The sequence below is a fragment of the Staurois parvus genome, unplaced genomic scaffold (assembly GCF_062004578.1).
Source record: "Staurois parvus isolate SC_StPar_1 unplaced genomic scaffold, SC_StPar_1.0 ptg000410l, whole genome shotgun sequence".
NCBI lineage: Eukaryota > Metazoa > Chordata > Amphibia > Anura > Ranidae > Staurois > Staurois parvus.
This window is the reverse complement of record NW_028318206.1, coordinates 429,754-451,271: the sequence shown is the minus strand read 5'-3', so window position 1 is coordinate 451,271 and position 21,518 is coordinate 429,754. Positions and strand designations below refer to the sequence as shown.

The 21,518-nt window shown below is 46.0% G+C and overlaps 1 protein-coding gene across 1 annotated transcript in view; it reads right to left on the bottom strand.

The window, feature by feature from the left end:
• F2 (coagulation factor II, thrombin) overlaps positions 1-21,518 on the bottom strand; it is a 70,682-nt gene that overhangs the window by 11,708 nt on the left and 37,456 nt on the right. Inside the window, exons 7-11 of the mRNA XM_089686760.1 lie at positions 20,185-20,490; positions 17,813-17,917; positions 16,364-16,487; positions 11,534-11,701; positions 401-574 (exon numbers count right to left, since the gene is read on the bottom strand). Coding sequence (XP_089542886.1) covers positions 401-574; positions 11,534-11,701; positions 16,364-16,487; positions 17,813-17,917; positions 20,185-20,490 — 877 coding nt within the window. The remainder of the gene's footprint in view (positions 1-400; positions 575-11,533; positions 11,702-16,363; positions 16,488-17,812; positions 17,918-20,184; positions 20,491-21,518) is intronic.

Here is a 21,518-nt window from a genome sequence, read left to right as displayed (position 1 = left end):
ACAGCAGTGATGTAGTGATTGGAGGATGGAAGGACAACATGCTGCTGAGAACACAGCCATCCAACACCACTGAAGTGTTGAATTCTGCATGGAGGCTGCAGCTCTGAAATGCAATAGAGGCAGGAGACACAAGCAAACAAAGAGGTGAATATAACAGCTCTTCCATTAGAATGATTTGTTTTATAGTCTTACAGGGTCACTTTACGTGAACATCCAGATATAGGACATTTAGCAGGACATGCCAAAACCTTTAACACACAACCACTGCATTCACAGTACAGCCGCACAAATGAATGCAGTGGGTAAGGAATATGGGAGCAGGCAGATGTCTGGCATCTTCCCCATGTGTGATCAGCCAAACAGACGGACAGCTCATATCAGGTATAAGAGGGCTCCTTACGATTGTACGATCTCCTTGGTGGGCAGGCACACAGGGTGGATGTAGCTGGTGAAGATTAAAGGTCGTTTCAACTGCATAAGTGCGATGTCTCGGTCAAGATTTTCCTTCCAGTTGTATTTTGGGTGCTTGACAATGCGTTGAACCTTTAGAATTCTTTCATCTTGCTTTTCATACCTGGAATGACAGGAACATACATGAATGTCATGCTTACTTTTATATCTTAGTGAGGGCTGTGGGCCAATCAACTGAACACACCAGACCAAACTTTACTATATTTGGTCCAACGTTCTTCATGGGTGTTCCCGAGCCATTTGACGTAGATACCTATGCATGTTCCACATCTCAGACTATCGTTCTGGTACTATTTAGGAAGTATTTCCAGCTTGCAACATGCCATATCAAATACAAAAGTGGAAGTAATTAATATACAGTATGTCTTGATAAAGAGATTTGGGATATATTACACATCAGATCTGTTATTGCTTCTTCTAGTGTCAGATTAATGTCTTCTAAAGCTGGGTAAACTAAAGCCTGTGTAAAGGCAAAGGTTTTTTTCTTTATTTGGACAGAGAGGTGAGGGGTTGGATCCCATGTTGGGTTTTATTTACAGCCTGTGTTTCTGCTAAGAGGGTTCATTTTATTTGTCCCTATGAATATGGTCACCAGGACTGAAGATGTGGGAACAGCCAAAATTTTGAGCTGTCACAAAAACTGGAAGTGGGAGGAAATCTTCCAATGAGGACATTTGCTTCTTCTACAAGCGCCCAACAACCACATGCAATGCATACGGTTGCAGAGTGCTACTGTCAAGGGTCTAAAGCAGGTGGTGAGGAGGCGATACGGAGTCTTCTCACCAACTTGTCAAATGTTCTCTGAAGAGCGATCCGAACACAGACTGCTCTTGGAGACAAAAGCTAGTGTGAACGAGCCCTAAATGGGTGGTTAGCACTTCCGCCTGGCAGCACTAGGGTTGTTAGTTCAAATCCCAACCACAGTACTACCTGCCTGGAGTTTACATGTTCTCCCTGTGCCTGTGTGGCTTTCCTCTGGGATACAGTACAGAAAAGGGCAACCAAACTGATACGAGGCATGGAGGAGATCAGCTATGAGGAAAGATTAGAGGAACTGAATTTATTCTCTCTTGAGAAGAGATTGTAGCAATCTTGATCAGCTATGAGGAAAGATTAGAGGAACTGAATTTATTCTCTCTTGAGAAGAGATTGTAGCAATCTTGCGCTCAGATATGGACACAGTGCCACCATTTTGTCAAGGCACATCCAATTTGATAAGAGCATACATTTCTCCCTCAATGCTTCATTCCCTACCCCCTCCCTTCCTGAGAAGCACAGGGACAGATGTGTAAGTGTTAAAAGTTTCTGGCAGGCTGGAATAGCAGGGGGCCCAGAACTACAAAGCCCCCCCATAGAGACAGCAGCCTCTCTGTCCCAAAACCTGTGTAACTTCGCACCTCGGGAAAAGATAACAGGGCCTTCTCAAGAGTTCACGGCATTCCCCAGAAGCACAAAGCGGATAACATTTTTAAAAGATCCAGTTGTCACCTATGTTTCATATCATGGATTATGAAGATGTCAGTTTTAATTCAGAATCCGCCCGACATCCCTCCCTAAACAGGTATTGGCCAGTACTCAAAGCTAGACACATCTCCTAATTTTAACATCGTAACAGCAGGAGATCAAAGACCCTTCGCTCTGCAACTTGGATCTGCTTACCTTAAGGCTGAACATGGCAAGTAACTTAACCTTTTAACTTCTCCCTGTTATCTCTTTGCTGTGCTGAGCTGTTTTCTTTTTATATATAAATATATATCTTAGTTACATTTTCTTTGTAAATATTTTATTGCACCTGTTTGATTCTTTTAGTAATAAATCTTTCTTTCTGAAAGTGTTAAACTGTTTCTAAAGCGCTTAATTGCAATTTACGAATTCCTGCCTTTTGAAGAGACGCTACTGTGTTTGTTTAATCCTCTGCCCAATCGGCCTGCGGTGACCGCATTGGACAGGCGACTTTTCAACCATTACAGTATATATTGGATAAAGAGAGTTTTCCCTTTCTCTGTACAGAAAGGGGTGGTGGCAGTGAAGGGTTAGTTGCGTAATTAACCCGACCCAGTAACAAGCGCATTCAAGCTGCCGGTGCGTCGATTGCGTTGTATTAGCTGGACAATCGTTGTGCAGGGCGCAGCTGAGTGTGGCATTGTTATGCACGTCACACCACGGTTTTAGATCGGCCAGTCCTTCGGTCACGAGTTGGGTGAGAAGGTCTGGGGTCTGATGCCGCGGGCGTGATGTATTGTTGGTCGCGGTCGTGCGATTGTCGCATGTTGAGGGTGGCGATCGTGCATCTGTGACAGAGATTAAGGGGGATATGATCTTCATGTATAATACATAAGGGGGGGATATGATCTCCATGTATAATACATAAGGGGGGATATGATCTCCATGTATAATACATAAGGGGGGATATGATCTCCATGTATAATACATAAGGGGGGATATGATCACCATGTATAATACATAAGGGGGGATATGATCTCCATGTATAATACATAAGGGGGGATATGATCACCATGTATAATACATAAGGGGGGATATGATCTCCATGTATAATACATAAGGGGGGATATGATCACCATGTATAATACATAAGGGGGGATATGATCTCCATGTATAATACATAAGGGGGATATGATCTCCATGTATAATACATAAGGGGGGATATGATCTCCATGTATAATACATAAGGGGGATATGATCACCATGTATAATACATAAGGGGGGATATGATCTCCATGTATAAATACATCAGTGGTTCATATAGTGACCTCGGTGTAGAGCTATTCACCCTGAGGTCATCACAGAGGACAAGGGGGCACTCTTTACATCTGGAGAAAAAGAAATGTAATCTCCAAACACGGAAAGGTTTCTTCACAGTGAGAGCTGTGAAAATGTGGAATAGACTCCCTCAAGAGTTGGTTCTGGCCAGCTCAGTGGATTGCTTTAAAAAAGTCCTGGATTCTTTCCAAGATACACAGAATATACAGGTGAAACTCGAAAAATTAGAATATCGTCCAAAAGTTCATTTATTTCAGTAATGCAACTTAAAAGGTGAAACTAATATATGAGATAGACTCATTACATGCAAAGTAAGATAGTTCAAGCCGTGATTTGTCATGCTGGACAATCAAGCACAGTAATCTCACGGTCATTGAACCAGGTTTTGGTGCTTTTGGCAGTGTGGGCAGGTGCCAAGTCCTGCTGGAAAATGAAGTCAGCATCCCCATAAAGCTCGTCTGTGGAAGGAAGCATGAAGTGCTCCAAAATCTCCTGGTAGACGGCTGCGTTGACCCTGGACTTAATGAAGCACAGTGGGCCAACACCAGCAGATGACATGGCTCCCCAAATCAACACAGACTGTGGAAACTTCACACTGGACTTCAAGCATCTTGCAGTGTGTGCCTCTCCATTCTTCCTCCATACTCGGGGTCCTTGTGCCTCTCCATTCTTCCTCCATACTCCGGGTCCTTGTGCCTCTCCATTCTTCCTCCATACTCCGGGTCCTTGTGCCTCTCCATTCTTCCTCCATACTCGGGGTCCTTGTGCCTCTCCATTCTTCCTCCATACTCGGGGTCCTTGTGCCTCTCCATTCTTCCTCCATACTCTGGGTCCTTGGTTTCCAAATGAGATGCAAAAGTTGCTCTCATCAGAAAAGAGGACTTTGGACCACTGAGCAACAGACCAGGTCTGTTTTTCTTTAGCCCAGGTAAGACGCTTCTGACGTTGTTTGTTGTTCAGGAGAGGCTTGACAAGAGAAATACGACATTTGAAGCCCATGTCCAGGATCCGTCTGTGTGTGGTGTGGAAATAAATGAACTTTTGCACGATATTCTAATTTTTCAAGTTTCACCTGTAACTGGATACTAACATTTATAGGTAATGTTGATCCAGGGAATATCTGATTGCCTCTTGGAGGACCAGGAAGGAACTTTTTCCCCTGCAGGAGCAAATTGGATCATGCTTTGCTGGGTTTTTTTTTGCCTTCCTCTGGATCAACTGTGGGTATAGGATTATAATTTTTTTTTTTTAATGGTTGAACTGGATGGACTTTTGTCTTTTTTCAGCCAGACTAACTATGTAACTCCTGTTTCCTCTCACACTCCAAAGACATGCTGGTAGGTTGATTGGCTCCTGTCTATATTGGCCCTAATATCTGTATGTATGAATGTGAGTTAGGGACCTTAGATTGTACGCCCCTTGAGGGTTAGGGACTGATGTGAATGTACAATATATATGTAAAGCGCTGCGTAAATTGATGGCACTATATAAGTAATTGAAAAAAATAGATAAAATAAAAATACTTTCTTTGTCTTTCAATTCTTGCCTATGTTCTAGTTTAAGCTAGGGTCATGACCACCATCCTGGATTCTCTGTTTCAAGGTGGCTCCTTTCTCTTGCAGCATTCTATGGAGCCACCCTTGAATGTAGGGACTAGAGTTATGTCTCACCTACACTATGTTCATCAAAAGAAACACACAGCCCCATAGCCAAGGATGGCAAGTAACTCCACTCCTCCTCCCTCAACCAAGATAACTGACCGCAGACTGCGCTGTTCACAATAACTCTTGTGAAGACCAGATGTTCAGGGATGCAGCACTGAGAGAGCAGGAGCCAGCAGTATTGAAAGATGTAAATTGAAAATGCTGGGATAAGAATTTTAACAATGTTTATTTTATAGTACTGGTGTGTCAAGTGTTTTGGCGTTCATTCATTTCATTGGCCAGAATATTAATTTATTGTAGCCACTGAAATGAATGAATGCCTAAGAGATAAAACACACCTAATGCTTAAGCGCAGTTAGATGCATTTACAAGTCAGGCATTTTTTTTTTGCAGCTCCTTTCCTGAACATGCTAGACCTGTTTTTTTTCTGCCTCTAAATGCCTGGACACATAGGCTAACATAGAGGAGAGTTTAGAGGCAGAAACAAACAAAAAAAAAAAAAAGTTAAATGCCCTTCAAAGTGACATTTGTGATGCATAGCAGTTGATTTACTAAAGGCAAATAGGCTGTGCACTGCAAGCACAGTTGCTCCAGATCTGAGGGGAACATGCAAGGAAAATAAAACAGCATTTGTGATTACACATGATTGGATGAAAGAAATCATCAGAGCTTTGCCTCATTTCAGAGCTTCCCCTTGGATCTAAAGCAAATGCACAGCATATTTACCTTTAGTAAAGCAACCCATAGTGTGCATGAGACCTTAAAGCGGAGCTCCATCCAAAAGGGGAAGTTTCGTTTTAAGTCGTTGTCCCCCACTCTCCATTAACCTCCCTGGCGGTCTGATTATTTCAGATTTTTGGTGCTCAAAGCGGTACATTTTTTTGCATGGAAATATGTAGTTTTTTTATTGTAGGCTGTAATTTTTAGGAATAACTCACTGAAATCTGTCCGAACAAGAGTCTAGTAAACATCCCGGGGATGATAAAATTTGAAACACGAAATCATAAATTATAATTTAATAAATAATCATAAAAAATAATAATATAATAATAATACATTTAATTCAATAATATAATCAAACCAAAAACACTGAAATTTGAAATATAGCGCCAAGTTCGCACATTGCTGAGCAAAGTCGCAAAATCGTTTTCAGTGTCTGATGACGAATTTCCCCACGAATCATTATCACTCAATTCTGCAAGTGGTTCTGATTTACTATCGCTGTTCTCTAGCTGATCTAAACCCGCTTTTGACCTAAAGGGACACTTTTTGGACGCCATGGACATTTCTCAGTTTCCAGGCAGAAAGAACAGACAAAATGCAGGCAGGGGACATGACAAAGCACTCTGGACAAAATGTATGTGAAATGGGTTGAAACAGCAATGTTTTACTATGTAAAATTTGTTTGGAAAAAAATGACATTTTTTAAAATTTTCAAATTTCCCGCCGCCGGTAGCGCCTGTACATCCCGAAGTCACAGGGACCGGAACACAGAAGCCGGATGCTGGCATCGGCCGGAGGAGATGGCGGGGACGCTGCAGGGGACACATCATTATTATTATTATTATTATTATTATACAGTATTTATAAAGCGCCAATAGTTCGCTCAGCGCTGTACATTACAAAGGGGGACAGAACATGTGACAGAACAATTCCAATACAATGCAAAACATGAGGGGATCGAGGGCCCTGCTCTTTCAAGCTTACAATCTAGGAGGGAGGGGATGGTGGCACAGGAGGAGATAGCTGTGGGGGATGGAGTGGTAGGAAGAGTGGAGGAGGTCGGCAAGTTAGCAGGGGGCGGGGTAGGCTTCCCTGAAGAGATGGGTTTTCAGGGTGCGCCTAAAGGAGAGGAGAGTAGGTGATAATCTGATGGGTTGGGGCAGGGAGTTCCAGAGGATGGGCGACACCCTGGAGAAGTCCTGGAGGCGGGCATGGGAGGAGGAGACCAGGGAACTAGAGAGAAGGAGGTCTTGTGAGGAGCGGAGTGTGCGTGCTGGGCGGTACTTGGATATTAGGTCAGTGATGTAGTTCGGGGCAGTATGGTGGACAGCTTTGTACGTCAGCGTTAGGATTTTGAATTTGATCCGTTGCGCAATCGGAAGCCAGTGGAGGGATTGGCAGAGGGGGGTAGCGGAAACGGAGCGGTTGGAAAGGTGAATGAGTCTGGCAGCCGTATTCAGGATGGACTGAAGCGGGGATAGCCAGCGGCGAGGCAGGCCAGTGAGGAGGGAGTTGCAGTAGTCGAGTCATGATATGATGAGGGAGTGGATGAGCTGTTTAGTGGTTTCTGGAGTTAGGAACGTGCGGATTTTGGCGATGTTGCGGAGGTGGAGTCTGCATGAGTTTGTTAAAGAGTGGACTTGGGGCTGGAAGGATAGGTTGGAGTCCAAAATGACACCAAGTACTCTGGCCTGCGGGGCGGGTTTGATGGTGGCGTTGTTGGACATGATGGAGAAGTCAGTGGGGGGTGGTGTCCGGGCTGGAGGGAAGACAAGAAACTCGGTTTTGGAGAGGTTCAGTTTAAGGAAGTGGAGCGACATCCAGTCTGATATGTCGCTCAACAGGTGTGTGATTCGGGCGGAGACCGAGGGGGTGAGGTGGGGGGTTGAGAGATAGATTTGTGTGTCGTCGGCATAGAGGTGGTAGTTGAAGCCGTGAGAGTGTATGAGTTGGCCAAGGGAGGAGGTGTAGATGGAGAAGAGAAGGGGCCCGAGGACAGAGCCTTGAGGGACCCCAACAGAGAGGGGGAGTGAGAGGGAGGTGGTGGCATTATAGGTAACGCTGAAAGAGGGTTGTGACAGGTAGGATGAGAGCCAGGAGAGAGCAGAATCTCTGAGGCCGAGGGAGTGTAGTTTTTTGAGGAGGAGGGGGTGGTCGACTGTGTCAAAGGCCGCAGAGAGGTCAAGGAGTAGGAGCACTGAATAGTGGCCATTAGCTTTGGCGGTTAACAGGTCGTTGGAGAGTTTAAGTAAGGCAGTTTCGGTGGAGTGTAGGGGACGGAAGCCGGACTGTAGGGGATCGAGGAGGTTGTTGTCGTTGAGGTGAGAGCATAGGCGGGCGTAGACTAGGCGCTCGAGGAGTTTAGATGTAAATGGGAGCAGGGAGATGGGTCTGAGGTTGTTCGGGTCATTGGGGTCCAGGGAGGGCTTTTTAAGTATGGGGGTGATGTGTGCATGTTTCAGAGGGGAAGGGAAAGTGCCGGAGGAGAGGGAGAGATTGAAGATGTGGGTGAGGGAGCGTAGGATGGAGGGGGAGGGAGGTTGTAGGAGTTGTGAGGGGATAGGGTCAAGGGGGCAGGTGGTGAGGCGGGCATCAGAGAGGATCTTGGAGACTTCTTCGATGGTAGTAAGGTCAAAGGTGCGGAGTGTTGGGGGAGCTTCAGTATGAGGAATGTAGGGTGGGGTGGGAGAGGAGGTCAGAGCAGTGGTGGGGCCGTGGGAGAGGGGTGTAGAGGGGGTAGCTGAGTGAGGGGGAAGGGGGTTGGAGGGAGTTTGAGCAGCGACGAAGTCCCTGTGGGTTATGTCGAGGGGGAGGGGGGATGAGGGGGTAGCTGTGTGAGAGGGGACGGGTTGAGAAGGCGTGTGAGTTGCGGCAATGTCCTTGCGAATTGTGTCAATCTTGTTTTTGAAATGATTGGCAATCTCAAGGGCAGTGAGTGAGGTGCTGGGTGGAGGTGGGGGTGGCGAGAGTAGAGAGTTGAAGGTGGAGAAGAGTCGGCGAGGATTGGAGGAGAGGGCCTTGATGAGGGTCAGGAAGTAGTTCTGTTTGGCAGTATGGAGGGAGGAGGTGTAGGTGTGGAAGGCAGATTTGTATCGGGTGAAGGCTTGTTGGGATTTGGTTTTGCGCCATAGTCGCTCCAGGGCACGACTGTGTCGTTTGAGGGTTTTGGTGTGATCAGTCTGCCAGGGCTGGAGCGGTCGGGGTCTGATGTTGCGTGTGGTTAAAGGCGCTAGTGAGTCAAGGGCTGTTGACAGCGCATTGTTGTAGGCGGTCATAGCCAAGTCGGGGCAGGACAGGGGGAGGATGCGGTCATGGAGTTGATCAACTGCGGAATGGAGGGAGGCAGGGTTAAGGTTGCGGAGGTTACGGCTGGTAGTAGTGTGACATTTGGAGGGGTAGGCGTTGGAGGACGAGGAGATAGAGAAGGTAATCAGGTTGTGGTCAGAGAGAGGGAAGGGGGTGTTAGTGAGGTTGTGGGGAGCGCAGCGGTTGGAGAAGACAAGATCAAGGATATTACCGTCGGAGTGGGTGGTGGATTGTATGCACTGTGCAAGTTGAAAGGAGGAGGTTAAGTGGAGGAGACGGGCTGTGTCCGGGTTGTCGAGGTTGACAGGGATGTTGAAATCCCCAAGGATGATAGTGGGTAGCTCAGAGGAGAGGAAGAAGGGTAGCCAGGAGGAGAAGTCTTCCAGGAAGCGGGGTATGGATCCAGGAGGCCGGTATATCACAGCAATCTTCAGGGGGGTTGGGGAGAATAGTCGGACGCAGTGGGCCTCGAAGGAGGAGAAGGATAGGGAGGGGGGGTTTGGGAGGATTCGGAAGGTGCTCAGCGGTGACAGGAGCAGGCCAACCCCACCACCTTTACGACCGTTGGGCCTGGGTGAGTGGGTCCAGGTGAGACCGCCGTAGGAGAGTGCAGCAGGGGAGGTAGAGTCAGTGGGCTGGATCCAGGTTTCTGTAATCGCCAGGAGGTTGAGGGAGCGGGAAACAAAGAGGTCGTGGATGGCGGTAAGCTTGTTGCACACCGATCGGGCGTTCAGGAGTGCACATGAAAACGGGGGGGAGATTTTAGGGAGCAGGGGGACAGATACTAAGTTGCGGCAGGACGTGGAGGCGGGAGGGTTTTGTGCGGGTGAGGGCGGTGGTGGAGGGCCAGGATTCGGGGAGATGTCCCCCGCGGTTATGAGGAGGAGAAGGGTGAGAAAGGTGGCATGGGAGCAGGATGTGCAGGAGCGTGAGAAACTACTAGTGGAGGTGTTGGGGTCAGTGGGAGAGTGGAGTAATAGGAGGAGGTGGTAGGTGCCATAGAGGGGTGAAGGAAGCAGTGAGGGCACAATATACAAATGTTTGGGAGGAGCAGAGGGATATAGTGAATGGATTTTGGGAACAGAGGAGAGGAAAATGAGAAGGAGGAGTGGAAGAGGCATTTTGGGGAGGTGATGAAAGCAATAGTAGGGAGATGATAGCAATGAGGGGTAGATGTACAAGTTTTGGGGTGGAGCAGAGGGGTAAAGAAATGAGATTTGGGAACAGAGGATAGTAATATGAAGAGCAGAAGAGGGGTGTATTATATAAAAAGGTACACGGAGTGGGACTCAGGTATGTAAGAGATGTTTCCCAGGGTGTTTGCTTGCAGTCTGTCCAGCATGCAGTAGAGTTTCTTGCTGTTGTTGTGTCTTCCTGCTGCTTAAGTTCAACTGCTGTGTTTAACTGCTCTGCAATCATTCAAAGCCGCACTCCATCATAAGCAGCACCCCCATCAGAGACTGTGCCCCCCATCAGAGATCTCCCCCATGAGCTGAACTAAATTTATAGGGAGATGCTCAAATGAGCATTCAACTCCGCCCCAATTAGAAGCTGATAAGGCTCACATGAATAGGGGGGGGATGATTCTTAGGAACCAGGCCACAGTCATAAACCTGAGTGCGCCTAGAGGTGAGGACAAGTCAACAGATACACAGATATAATTACAACATTTGTTGAGAATTTAACAGGAGTCAATGCGTTTGTCTGGTTAAGAGTGGAGGTAGCAGATAAATGCAGTTACCCAGAGAAGAACAGCAGGAGAGCAGGACAAGGTAAGTGCTGCAGGGACTCCCTGAGCAACGCCGCATGGTAAGCCCGAGTGTAGCTCGGGGTTACCGCTTTTGGTACTGACATTTTGCCCCGAGCTACACTCGGGAATACCGCTAGGTAGGTTAAGGATTGACACCTTTAGGGAGCAGGGGGGGTGGGCACCCGAATTTGACAGGCATTCGCTCCCACTTTCTCTGCGATCGCCTAGACCAGGGATGTCAAACTGGCGGCCTTACAGCTGTTGCAAAACTACAAGTCCCATCATGCCTCTGTCTTTGGGAGTCATGTTTGTAACTGTCAATCTTGAAATGCCTCATGGGACTTGTAGTTTGGCAACAGCTGGAGGGCCGCCAGTTTGACATCCGTGGCCTAGAAGATGATTGGAAACGGAAGTTGTCCTCCCCCCCTCCCTCTCCTTAGTCTTCTGGGACAGGTCCCAGAAGAATATGGGGCCATTCACAAAGCGCAGCGTCTCGCACATGCGCAGTGGGCACCCGGCTGTAAAGCCGCAAGCTCTCACAGCCGGGTGCCCACACTGAAGATGCCGGGGAGAGAAGACGGCCGGTGAAGCCAGCTGTGGTGAGGACACCACTGGACCGAGGGACAGGTAATTGTCTGTATTTTGGAAGTCAGCAGATACAGTTTTTGCAGCTGGTGACTTTTAATTATTTTTTTAAATTTGGAACTCCGCATTAAGAGGGAAAACCTTTAGGTAGATCCAGTTATTTATTGGCAAACCCCAGGGATACCCAGCACCTGTTGCACTGTGTGGCATAATGCAGTTCAAACTTTTTTGATAAATGGGTGAATTGTCTTACTTCAAGCGGTTGTGCTTTCCAATGCGCACCAGTAGGTCGTCCTCTGTGAAGTTCTTGTCCCAGGGTGGGTAGAAGATGCAGTGAGCTGCTGTGAGTATCCAGGTATCACTTATAAGACTTGCCCCACAGAGCAGCTCCTGCGGCTGTTTTTTAAAGATCATCACCTGCCTTGGTACAAAAATAAAAAGGATCAGACAACAGGGCATTCAGAAAAATACATGGGTGTATCCTAAAATCGCCAATGGAATGTCTACCTTTGCCTCCTAACCTGTATTGGGAAACCATAACTGAAATCTCACTACTGCTGAATCGCTGGGTCAGGGTGATGGAATAGACAGATGGTACTGCCCCCTCCCCCCCATGACATTCCAGACATGGGGGGGAAGAGCATTGACAACCTATAGGAAATGAGTAAGTGATCTCTACATGGTATTGTTCTTTGCAGCTTTCTCCTTTGAGCCAGGGTAACTCAATGATGTACTGCCCAGGAGCGGGCCTGACACCCTGAGCTCACAGGAAGTGATTTAAATGATGCTGGGTGTCGTCCAACTTGGAAGAGGGCCGACACAGCATGACAAAGCAGGGGACAGCACACAAATAGGGCGAGCACTGCAGCCATAGCTGCTTTTTATTATTTCAAAGTTAAAGTTGTAAACCTCTGAAATGAAAAATGAACAAAGCAGATCCTTTTATAGTGTGCACTTGTCCCAATCCAAAGCACAGAGTGTGATTTCTGTCTCGTCCTACTATCTGCCTGAGTCACTTTGGTGGTCCCTTCCCCCCCCCCCAAGCAGGTGATCGATAGTATCAGCTGTGCATGTTTCCCTATGAGATTGTGGCAAATGTGGTTTATGTGGCAAATGAGGTTTAATGTTGATAAATGTCAGGTTATGCACTTGGGGGCTAAGAATACACATGCATCATACATACTAGGGGGGGTACAACTGGGGGAATCAAAGGTGGAGAAGGATCTGGGGGTTCTGGTAGATCACAAGCTTAATAATGGCATGCAATGCCAAGCTGCAGTTTCTAAAGCGATCAAAATCCTCTCTTGTATTAGGAGAGGTATAGACTCCAGAGAGAGATATAATTTCCCCCGGTACAAATCATTAGTAAGACCTCATCTGGAATATGCAGTTCAGTTTTGGGCACCAATTCACAAAAAGAACATTGGGGAACTGGAGAAAGTACAGAGAAGGGCAACCAAACTGATAAGAGGCATGGAGGAGCTCAGCTATGAGGAAAGATTAGAGGAACTGAATTTATTATCTCTTGAGAAGAGGAGATTAAGGGGGGATATGATCAACATGTATAATACATAAGGGGGGATATGATCACCATGTATAATACATAAGGGGGGATATGATCTCCATGTATAATACATAAGGGGGGATATGATCACCATGTATAATACATAAGGGGGGTTATGATCACCATGTATAATACATAAGGAGGATATGATCTCCATGTATAATACATAAGGGGGAATATGATCTCCATGTATAATACATAAGGGGAGATATGATCTCCATGTATAATACATAAGGGGGATATGATCTCCATGTATAATACATAAGGGGGGATATGATCTCCATGTATAATACATAAGGGGGGTTATGATCACCATGTATAATACATAAGGAGGATATGATCTCCATGTATAATACATAAGGGGGGGATATGATCACCATGTATAATACATAAGGGGGGGATATGATCACCATGTATAATACATAAGGGGGGATATGATCTCCATGTATAATACACAAGGGGGGATATGATCTCCATGTATAATACACAAGGGGGGATATGATCTCCATGTATAATACACAAGGGGGGATATGATCTCCATGTATAATACACAAGGGGGATATGATCTCCATGTATAATACACAAGGGGGGATATGATCTCCATGTATAATACACAAGAGGGGATATGATCTCCATGTATAATACATAAGGGGGATATGATCTCCATGTATAATACATAAGGGGGGATATGATCTCCATGTATAATACATAAGGGGGGATATGATCACCATGTATAATACATAAGGGGGATATGATCTCCATGTATAATACACAAGGGGGGATATGATCTCCATGTATAATACATAAGGGGGGATATGATCTCCATGTATAATACACAAGGGGGGATATGATCTCCATGTATAATACATAAGGGGGATATGATCACCATGTATAATACATAAGGGGGGATATGATCACCATGTATAATACATAAGGGGGATATGATCTCCATGTATAATACATAAGGGGGGATATGATCTCCATGTATAATACATAAGGGGGGATATGATCTCCATGTATAATACATAAGGGGGGGATATGATCTCCATGTATAATACATAAGGGGGGGATATGATCTCCATGTATAATACATAAGGGGGGATATGATCTCCATGTATAATACATAAGGGGGGATATGATCTCCATGTATAAATACATCAGTGGTTCATATAGTGAACTCGATGTAGAGTTATTCACCCTGAGGTCATCACAGAGGACAAGGGGGCACTCTATGTCTGGAGGAAAAGAGATTTAATCTCCAAACACGGAAAGGTTTCTTCACAGTGAGAGCTGTGAAAATGTGGAATAGACTCCCTCAAGAGTTGGTTCTGGCCAGCTCAGTGGATTGCTTCAAAAAAGTCCTGGATTGTTTCTTAGATACACAGAATATAACTGGATACTAACATTTATAGGTAACGTTGATCCAGGGAATATCTGATTGCCTCTCGGGGGATCAGGAAGGAATTTTTTCCCAGCAGGAGCAAATTAGATCATGCTTTGCTGGGTTTTTTTTGCCTTCCTCTGGATCAACTGTGGGTATAGGATTATAACTTTTTTTTTTTCTATGGTTTAACTGGATGGACTTTTGTCTTTTTTCTGCCAGACTAACTATGTAATTGTGTGTTGGTGGGGGGGTGTCTTTTCTCTCTACACATGTCACAGATTACACTCAGCTCCCTGTTCTATGCTGTGCAGTGTGTGACATCAGGTCTTCGTCCCCTTTCCTTCTGGAGCTCAGAAATGCTGAATAAAATGTGTGCTACCCTGGGTTCACACATGTGCAGTGCAATGTTCAGGTACGTTTTCAATATAAATTTCCAAAGCAGATCAGTGGCTTCGTTGCAATTTAGATGCAGTTCTGATGCGAACTGGCAAGGCTCAAATCATGTTCACAGCTGATGACATGTGCGATTTAGAAGCGTTCCCATTTAAGTCAATGAGCCTGTAATTTGAACCGACCCGCACTGCACTGCTCAGAATACGCACAGGACTCTAAATTCGCACTGCGACTGCACACATATATGCAAACGGTCACAATAGAACCCGATGTTATTTTACAAGTCATGCAAATCAATGTGTTCTATAATGCATCTGAATTCACACGTGTGAACCGGGGTGGCTGTAAGGAAGAGAGGCTGCAGAAAAACAGGTACAACCTATGTAGGAGGATTTGTTTAATCTCTGTGTATCACCTGGGGTCAGTCACTTCACTGGGTATATGGAAGGGTTTACAACCACTCTAGGAGCAATGGATTTTTATTATTTTTCTTTTTTACACTTGAAGTTTTCTTGAAAATCTTCAGAAACCTAGAGTGTGAGCTTACTTGTTTCTGTGTGCTACATACGGAAAGTTTCTCTTTTTATTGTGTCTGACTTTGTATTATGTTATGTAATGGGAGAACCCAATAAAAATCTATTAAAAAGAAAAAAAAAATCCGGACTTAAAAATGTTTTTATTCTCAACTGGAATTGGGCTTTAAGAATAAACACTTAACATAGAAAAAAAAACGGCAATCAGCACCTGCTACCAGCAGGCCAGACTTCCTCACTCTGTCATTCAAGGAGCCACCATTCTAGTGGAATCACGCGTCGCACTCTTACCACGGTGCACTGCCCCGCTCGCCATTCTACTGGAATCGCGCGTCACACTCTTACCACGGTGCACTGCCCCGCTCGCCATTCTAGTGGAATCGCGCGTCACACTCTTACCACGGTGCACTGCCCCGCTCGCCATTCTAGTGGAATCGCGCGTCACACTCTTACCACGGTGCACTGCCCCGCTCGCCATTCTACTGGAATCACGCGGCACACTCTTACCACGGTGCACTGCCCCGCTCGCCATTCTAGTGGAATGACGCGCAACACTCTTACCACGGTGCACTGCCCCGCTCGCCATTCTAGTGGAATGACGCGGCACACTCTTACCACGGTGCACTGCCCCGCTCGCCATTCTACTGGAATCGCGCGTCACACTCTTACCACGGTGCACTGCCCCGCTCGCCATTCTAGTGGAATCGCGCGTCACACTCTTACCACGGTGCACTGCCCCGCTCGCCATTCTACTGGAATCGCGCGTCACACTCTTACCACGGTGCACTGCCCCGCTCGCCATTCTACTGGAATCACGCGGCACACTCTTACCACGGTGCACTGCCCCGCTCGCCATTCTAGTGGAATGACGCGCAACACTCTTACCACGGTGCACTGCCCCGCTCGCCATTCTAGTGGAATGACGCGGCACACTCTTACCACGGTGCACTGCCCCGCTCGCCATTCTAGTGGAATCAGGCGGCACACTCTTACCACGGTGTACTGCCCCGCTCGCCATTGTAGTGGAATCACGCGTCACACTCTTACCACGGTGCACTGCCCCGCTCGGCATTCCAGTGGAATCACGCGTCACACTCTTACCACGGTGCACTGCCCCGCTCGCCATTCCAGTGGAATCACGCGTCACACTCTTACCACGGTGCACTGCCCCGCTCGCCATTGTAGTGGAATCACGCGTCACACTCTTACCACGGTGCACTGCCCCGCTCGGCATCCTCTCCCTTCACAACACGACCCTGCATGGACAATATTAACTCTTCCTCGCCCTTGTCTTTCACTTTCTTCTGTTCAAAGAGAGGCCTCTGTCCACACACTGCAGGAGGAGGACCAAAAGAGACAACATTATTAATCGATTCCGAGTCGCCCTATAGCAGAAATACTGCTACAGGGTGGCACGGGTGCACAAAATCACATGCATATATACGTGATTTTGCAGCACCGGGTAGGGGGTACGTGTGCACCCTACCCGCGCCGCCCTTTTGCGGCCTCGGTTGTCAATCACCAGGTCCCGGCCAGTGATTCCCCACCGACACCCAGCAATCTCCGACTATTACCGATGGGGGAGAGACCTGTGTATAAACAACACTGATCTCTCCCCTGTCAGCTGCAGCACACTGCTGTGTATGGCTCTGCATAGCAAAGCCATACAAAGCTGTGTGCTTCAGTGTAGAGCAAACACACAGCCCACATAGTAAAACAACACACAGTTAACCCTTTGCTTGCCCCACATGTTAACTCCTTCCTGCCCAGTGCCATTAGTACACTGTCAGTGCTTTTTATTAGCACTGATCACTGTATTGGTGTCACTGGGGATGTCAGTGACACCAAGTCAGTGTCAGAATGCCCACCGCAGTCCCGCTATAAGCCATTGATCGCCGCCATTACTAGTAAAAAGAAGAAGAAAAATTCCAGTATATATACCACTATAAACTTTCACATAAACCAATTAATTTACACGTATTGGGTTTTTTTTTTAGTAAAGACATGGAGCAGAATACATTTTGGCCTAAATTTATGATGACATTGGATTTTTAAAATTTTTTTACTGAACATGTAGCAAAAAGTCAAAAATAGTTTTTTTTCAAAATTGTCGGTCTTTTTTTGTTTATAGCGCAAAAAAGAAAAAACGCACAGGCGATAAAATACCACCCAAAAGAAAGCTCTATTTGTGGGGGGAAAAAAGATGTAAATTTCATTTGGGTGCAGCATTGCATGACCAGATAAATTAACGCAGCGCCGTAACGCAAAAACGGCCTGGTCAGAAAAGGGGGTAAATCCTCTGGAGGGCAAGTGGTTAAAAATGAGAGCTGGGAACGGTCTATTTTCCAAGGAAAAAAGAGCAACCAAGACCGTGAAGCTTCATGTACATTTGTTCTGTGTGAATCTTCTCTCCAAGCCCAATGTTATTCATCCCTTTAAAAATAAAGCAGCTCAGAAAAATACCACATTATGACCAGCAGATGGAGCCAATGATTGTAGTAAACAAATATTTATTCCTTATGCTCACCTGCTCCATCTAGGGGCCATGATGTGGTATTTTCCTGACTTGCTTTATGCTGTATGAATGAACACAGAAGGATATACAAGCATGGAAAAACCAATTTTTTTATAAATACATTACATCAGTAATTTCCTTACCCAACTCTCCCAGGCCAAAGCATTTCTCATCAAAGAAGGTCTGATGCTGTACAGTGTCTGTGCGTCCCCCAATGACAGAGGGTAGTTCTTCATCTACAGGGTTGTCTGTCAGAGACAGGGGGTCGGCCCAGTGACAAGATGTGACCATCAATGAATGAATGGAAAAGAAAAACTGACATATGAGCAAAATTAAAGGGGATGTATAGTCTTTTCTCTGATTTTTAGATAAGTACATAAAAGACATCAGTTTGATGAAAATAATGGCATCTATGAGCGTTAATGTTTTAAAAAAATTCTGTGTAGTTCTTGTATCTATAAATATACTTGGAGGCAGCCCTTTTTGATCTTTACATACTTAGGTTCTGCATCCTGATTGTCAATGTTTCACAACAGTTGTGCTTTACTGCACCTTCTCACAATACAAATCTGTGAGACGGTCGACATAATGAAAACAACGCATTGCTTGGCCAATAGGATTTTTCACTTAAAGTCTAACTGAAGGCAGAACTTTGTTTTTAGATTTGGACAGAGTGCAGAGAGATTAGAATGCTTGTCACTTCCTATTGCAGTCTGTGTCCCCGTTAGGGAGATTCATCCTCTCTATTTGTCCTGTTTACCGTTATCATTGAAAGTGAAAGTAAAAGAAATCCCAAATTTTGGGTTGTCCCCAGAAAAGTAATAGAGATGAAATCTTCCAATGGGGACACTAGTTCTGGTGACCTGGGGGTCCTCAAGGAATTCCATTAATTTGCAGGGATTTCCCCTCACTTCCTGTTTTGCTGGGACAGGATTGAAGGGAAATCTCCGCAATGGGGCATAACAAACAAAAATAAATCAGAAGTTATAAAACTCTCCCTTGCGCTATTCAAAATGAATAAAAAAAAAGTTTTGTCTATAGTTCTACTTTAACCCCTTCACGCCGGCGCCTCCTGGCCCTTTAAGGGTTTCAGAGGCCGGGAGGCGGGGCGGGGTTTTTATTGTCATATAACCTCTTCACGCCGGCCGAACGCAAATGTGCGGCCTTCCGGCATCTGGGCCTAGACGCCGAGCGACTGCACATTTGCGGTCACATGATTGGGAAAGGTCCCGATCGAAAGAGGAGATCGGGACCTTTCCATGAGTACAGGACATGTGTGCTGGGAGCGAGCAGGGCGCACGCTCTAAGCACATATGTTCTTTTTTAATAGAACGCAAAAGTGCGGCCGCTCGGCGTCTAGGCCCAGATGCCGGGAGGCCACACATTTGCGTTCAGCCGGCGTGAAGAGGTTAAAGTGGTTTTAAAGGCTTAAGGGTTTTTTTACCTTCATGCATTATATGCATGAAGGTGAAAAACCTTCTGTGTGCAGCAGTGCCCCCAGCCCCCCAATAATCACCTAAGCCCCCTCTCGATCCAGAGATGTGCACTGGAGTCTCAGCTATCCTGAGACTCCCTCTTCTCATTGGCTGAGCCAATAGCTGTCAATCACATCCAATGAGAACAGAGAGGGGGCGGGGCCAATTCGTGGCTCTGTGTGAATGGACACATGGAGCAGCAGGTGTCCCTATATCAAACTGCTTGCTGTGGGGGCACCCGACAAGAGGGAGGGGCCAGGAGTGCCAGCCGGGTACCCAAGAAGAGAAGGATAGGGGTGCTCTGTGCAAAACCAGTACACAGAGCAGGTAAGTATAACATGTTTGTTATTTTTAGAGGGAAAAAAATGTAAGCCTTTAATATCGCTTGAACTAAATCTTTGCTTTACATCAGCAGAATACAGTTCAGGTACATCAAAGCAAAGATGTTAAAAGTCTAAAGCTGGGTACAGACTCTGAATTTTTTTTATTCAACCAACCCTCCCCCTCTATCAAAATACACTGATCAGCGCTCGCACCCACTGGCCACTTGTCAAACTCTGCAGCCCAAGTTAAAAATTCCACAGTCACAAAGCTACGTTCTGCAGCTGCGGCATGAGAACAGCCCCATCCAGCTGTTTTTGTACAGTTCTGGTGGGTGGCAAAACTGTGGCCTCTTGTTTTTACCACCCCCTGACTGTCCATCTGAAGCATGTTTAGTCTAGGGGTGCAGGAATAGGATGAATAACGTGCCCTATCCTCAGGTTTGGGAGGCTCCAGTACTTTTCTCTTCCACCCAAAGCCCCAGGATGTGGGCAGGTCATCTGTACCATCATGTACAGTGCAAGGCTATGAACCCTGCATTGTATGTGAGCAGGCGAGCATGGATGGAGGCAGCCTGCCGAAACCAGGAATGAGGGAAGTATTGCACCTCTACTTATTTTCAAGTCTGGTTTTGGCATAATTGCTTCAGATATAAAAGAAAATAATACAGGGAGTTCTCCAGAGACACGGGTCATAGGGCGATTATCAGCTGTGCTTACCACAGTAGATTAAGTGACAGTAATCAAACGTCATGTTGATGTGCGATACATAGCACCACACTCCCTCATCATCCCCGTCTGGGTTCCTGCAATAATTTTCCTTCAATACAACCTCTTTACGGAAGTCCTTGCGACTGTGTAGTTCCACATCTGCTGAGTCCCAGGGGAGACATGGCAGCCCTGATATGGTCACCGCCAGAGTCCCTTCATATTCTAATCCGCGGTTGGGCTCGCAGTGTTCCTCTTCTGTCTGTACAGGTTCCTGTTTTACTATAAGGATCGGCTCCACTGTGGTTTTTTTTGTACCTGCAAGGAGAGAAACTCAGTTTTAAAAATTAACAGTGTGTGGACAAATGAATCCGGCCACATCCTGGATGCAAATAGGCAACCTCTAGAGAAAGCTATAAACTTCATGTTCTGTTATGGTAATGTCAAGCATACGATTTTATGCTTCATTTATATGGGACGTGTGATATCAATTATATGAGCGCAACTCTCAATCCCCTAATAAAATCTAAATGGGAGTTGCCTGTAATAGAAGAGCTATTATACTCTCATCTCTGGTAGCCAATGTCTCCTACAGTTGTGTCCAAAATTATTCAACCCCCAATGCTGTAAAGGGGTTTAGGGACTATAGTGTACATTTGGAATTGTATTCAGAATCAAATCCTACAAGGACGTTGTAACTACCCAAATGCAACTAAAATGACATCAATTGTTTATGTAATACAGTAGTAAATGGTTCTTATGTGGTTTCTTCATTGCCACAATTATTCAACCCCTTAAAGACTACCACTCTGAAGAACAGAGGTTCATACAGGTGCTTTCCATCAGGTATTGAAAACACCTGTGGATGTCACCGAGCAGCAATCAAGCATAATAAGCACCAATTAGGCAGCTTTAAAATGACTGTGATACTCAGCTCCTTCTAGACATTTACTGGTGTGGTTACAAACATGGTGAAGGCAAGAGAATGGTCCAGGAAGACAAGAGAAGAGGTGATTTCTCTTCACAGGAAGGGCAATGGCTATAAGAAGATTGCAAAGATGTTAAACATACCAAGAGACACCTTAGGAAGCATCATTCGCAAATTCAAGGCAAAGGGCACTGTTGAAACGCTACCTGGTCGTGGCAGAAAGAAGATGCTGACTTCGACTGCTGTGCGCTACCTGAAGCGTAGAGTGGAGAGAAGTCCCCGTGTGACTGCTGAGGAACTGAGAAAAGATTTGTCAGATGTGGGTACAGAAGTTTCAGCCCAGACAATAAGACGCACACTGCGTAATGAAGGCCTCCGTGCCAGAACTCCCAGGCGTACCCCCTTGCTGTCTCCAAAG